Below are 4,070 nucleotides of genomic sequence, written 5' to 3'. Positions count from 1 at the left end.
GGGCAGCGATCGCGTATCTTTTCCCCTAGGGCGGAATGGTGAAAAGTGAACATTTTCGAGTGAACTCGGCTATTTTGCGATCGTGTAATTTTCAGTGGCACGGAAATGTGAACATTTTCATGTGAACTTTTTCGGCAGCATCCTAGATTGTGGAAATGTGAAATATCAGTGAATTTCAGAAGTCACTAACATTTATTTGCTCGAAATGGCTGCCGCATTGTTTGTTTTGATTGCAGCAAACGAAGAAAGGAGAAAATTGCAACTTATACGTAAAAATTTACGTGATTTATCAGATCCGTTTACAATACAAGAGTCGCAATTTCGTCATCTGTACAGGTATGTATGCACTTGAAATTTAATATGTAGGTTATTTTTAAATATATGCATAAATTTATATATTATACTAATATTATTATTAAAAAAATTGTTTGATGTGTATTTCATGAAAAATTTTTTTATTTTTAGATTGTCAAAAGATGCGGTGAGGGAGCTTTGCATTCAATTACGGCCATATATTCAGCAAGAAGTAAAATCAACAGCAATACCATTTCAATTAAAAGTATGTATATACACATATATGTATATATTATAAATAGTTATTAATAGAAGTATAAATAGTTATTTTTATAAATTATATATCTATGTAAATAAGGAGTAATTTAATTGTAAATATTATGGTATGTATACTATACATTAAATTGAAAGGTTTCGGTGCTTATATACAGAAATATGTACTAATCATTATTACTATATTATAACATTATTATTGTCCTTTATTTTTATTGTGTCACAGATCTGTCTTTATTATAATCTTATCATACTTAAGGTTTTAGCATCATTAAGCTTCATGGCTTCAGGCTCATATCAAAGGAGAATTGGCCAAGACTTTTTATCATGTATGTGCCAATCCTCCATGAGTAAAGTTCTGCATCAAGTAGTCGAAGGGTTGAACCAAATTATGGGAGAATGGATTAAATTTCCTACGCAGCCACATGAAATTCAGCATATTAAAGAACAGTTAGTTTGACAATTAAAATATTTAATTACTCTCATACTCTATTAATACATATTTTGATCATTCTTTAATATTTACCTATATCAGTAGTAACTCCAGTAAATATAGAAATTTTTTAAATATCGTATATAATTAATTGTTATAATGTATTTTTCATTAAGATTTTGGAACAATTGCCAATTTCCTGGAGTAATAGGTGCCGTCGATGGGGTCCATATAGCGATATGGCCACCGGAAACGATGAGAGAGCATTTATATATAAATAGAAAGCTTTACCATTCTTTGAATGTGATGCTTGTGAGTATAATCATGTTTCATAAAATAGCTACAGTAGATTTCATACGATAAAAAATGCACTTAGTTACATCTAGGAAATTTATATATATGTATATATATTATATATCAATCGACACGTGACATTTATTATTACACAAAATATTAAATTTAATCTTGTATCCATCCAGAGTTAATAAAATGTTACACTAATCGGTCTAATATACTTTATAACTAATAACTAACTAATCTAATATAAATTTAATATAAATCTAATATAGTTTATAACTATATATAATAATATAACTAACATCCTTCCGAATTTTAATTTTAGATTTGTGATTACAATCTACGGATTTTGGCAGTTAATGCAGGCCATGGAGGTCGCACTCACGATTCCAGAGTTTGGAATGCTTCTGAAGTGTCTATTCATCTGGAAGAAGAACAAAGGAATGGCAGGACGGGTACATGGCTGTTAGGTATGTGCAAATACCTGACGGACAATTTTTAAATGTAAAATTCTCTGTGCTGAGAAAGTACACACACTATGAAAAATTCAACATTAATACTTAGACAGTTCTAAAAGATCAATTTCGTTACTATATACAATTTCTTATATACAATTTTTATCTTCTAATCTTATATACAACTTATATACAATTTCGTTATTATATCTTGATGTATAGGTGATTCCGGGTATCCTTTGTTGCCGTATTTAATGATTCCTAAGCTAAATCAAATACCAGGATCGCCATCTGCAGCGTACACTAATGCACATGTAAAGGCCCGATGTTCAGTTGAACGGTGCATAGGCGTTTTGAAGGGACGTTGGAGATGTTTGCGAAAGGAACGGGCGCTTCATTATAAACCAGAATTTGCAGGTAAAATTCCTATTTGTGTTTCATGATGCTTTTGAAAGACGTAATATAACTGAAGAAAACTGATATCTGTTATGTAGCACTGATTGTTAATGCTGGATGTGTTCTACACAATGTCGCAAAATGGTACAACATCCCAGATCCAGAGCCGTATTTTGACGACATTGATCATGAAGTTGATGATGCCAATGGAATTAATGCCATGGATGTGCCAAATCGCCGTACAGGAAATGAAGAACGAGAGAATATAATACGGCGCTTTTTTACGTAGTTTACGTTTTGTGTATAAATATACATATTTAGTTTCATAAATGAATCGTCTTAAAAAAAGTGTATTACATTTCATTTACTCTTCGTATGAATATGTCCATAGTCTCGGTTATTCAGTAGGAATTATATAGTAATTTTATGGTGTAATAAAACGAATTCATATATTAATATTATAATAATTTATTCCTTAACAAAATCTTGCATTACTAAAGTATAATAGTTCTTATTATCTTTTATTATTGATAATCATGCCCTCTTTTTTATTTAAGGCACACACACACACAGTTCTTTGATAAATCTTCTGTACAAACTTTTCTAATTATTTTTATAATCAACAGTCATATAAACTTTGTTTATGTTTTCTTTGGCTTTTAACATAACTGTTAGTTGAGAAAGCTGCAAATTGGCCTGCTCATAAAATCTTACAACAAAAACGAACAATCTTATTGACAAAAATAATTAGTAGTCATATGAACTTACAGTCTACGCTTTCTTTGACTTTTAAGGTAACAGTTTGTTGAGAAAGCTGCAAATTGACCTGCTCATAAAATCTTACAACAAAAACGAACAATATTATTGACAAAAATAATTAATAGTCATATGAACTTACAATCTTTCTTTCAAAGCTTTCTTTAGCTTTTAAGGTAATATCATAGAGTGTAAGATAAATTTGTTGAGAAAGCTGTAATAGCGTTGCTCATTGCATTTCATAAGGAAAAAGAACAATCTTAATGCAATAATTAATTAGTAGTGACTATTGTATGCTAATTTAAAAAATAATATTTAATAACAGAACAAAATAAACTAATATTAATAATACTTGAATAATCACGACGTCAGAATTGATGTTATGTACACTACCTATCATTTCTGTTGTTGACAGATTCGGAATTGTCTTAATACTGCGGATTATGTGCATCTTGTTCTTCTGTCTTTATTAAAAGCTGCGACACAGCCATGCGACATACTGCATCGCCTATATAAGTGAGATAGAATTACACTCTAGTCACAAAAATGTCCCTGAGAATTATCTAAAAGTTTCTCTGAAAATGAAAGACAAAGATTGAAGGACTTTCCCACGAGATCATGTAGAAAATTATTAAGACAATTGAATCACTCAACAAATCGAGGTATGCACATACTATTCACAAATCATGACGTAATTGTAAAAGTTCTTTCATTTCTTTTAGTTCTTGTAAAATGCCTTTTTGAGTTTCAAGCGTATCTTTTCTCACTTGAACTTCTTCACGATTCAGTTCAAGTGTCTTTTCCTGAATGCGTAACATCAATTGCGATATTTCGCTTAAAGATTTTATTTTTTCTGGTAACACAAAAGGTTCCTTTTCATTCTTCTTCTTCACCGGTTTGATTTCGAAATCATTGTAGGAACAATCTACCTTTACCTTCTTATTATCACATGATCCATGTTTTGTAGATCTGTTATCACAGTTGTCGGCAGTTGTAGTAGATGGATCACTGCAGTTGACGATTTCAGAAAGTGGGTTCCGCAGTAATACTGCCTTTCGTTTATTATTTTTTGTTTCACAACTCACGATTTCTTTATCATCATCTATTTCAATTGTATTACCACTATAGATACGTGTAGCAGAATTGCCGAAGTCGATATCTTCGTA

The 4,070-nt window shown here is 30.7% G+C and overlaps 1 protein-coding gene across 1 annotated transcript; it reads left to right on the top strand.

Moving 5' to 3' along the window:
• Positions 1-6: 6 nt before the first annotated feature.
• Positions 7-2,604, top strand: LOC105555910 (putative nuclease HARBI1). The gene is made up of 7 exons (XM_012002957.1): positions 7-336; positions 466-559; positions 827-1,017; positions 1,177-1,312; positions 1,623-1,767; positions 1,975-2,169; positions 2,247-2,604. The coding sequence occupies exons 1-7, from the start codon at positions 206-208 to the stop codon at positions 2,435-2,437; spliced, it is 1,083 nt and encodes a 360-aa protein (XP_011858347.1). The 5' UTR covers positions 7-205; the 3' UTR covers positions 2,438-2,604.
• Positions 2,605-4,070: the final 1,466 nt, after the last annotated feature.

This window comes from Vollenhovia emeryi, unplaced genomic scaffold, assembly GCF_000949405.1.
Source record: "Vollenhovia emeryi isolate VEMERY1.0 unplaced genomic scaffold, V.emery_V1.0 DF940552.1, whole genome shotgun sequence".
NCBI classification, from domain to species: domain Eukaryota; kingdom Metazoa; phylum Arthropoda; class Insecta; order Hymenoptera; family Formicidae; genus Vollenhovia; species Vollenhovia emeryi.
The sequence above is the reverse complement of the archived record's forward strand: the minus strand, read 5'-3'. Positions and strand labels throughout refer to the sequence as shown.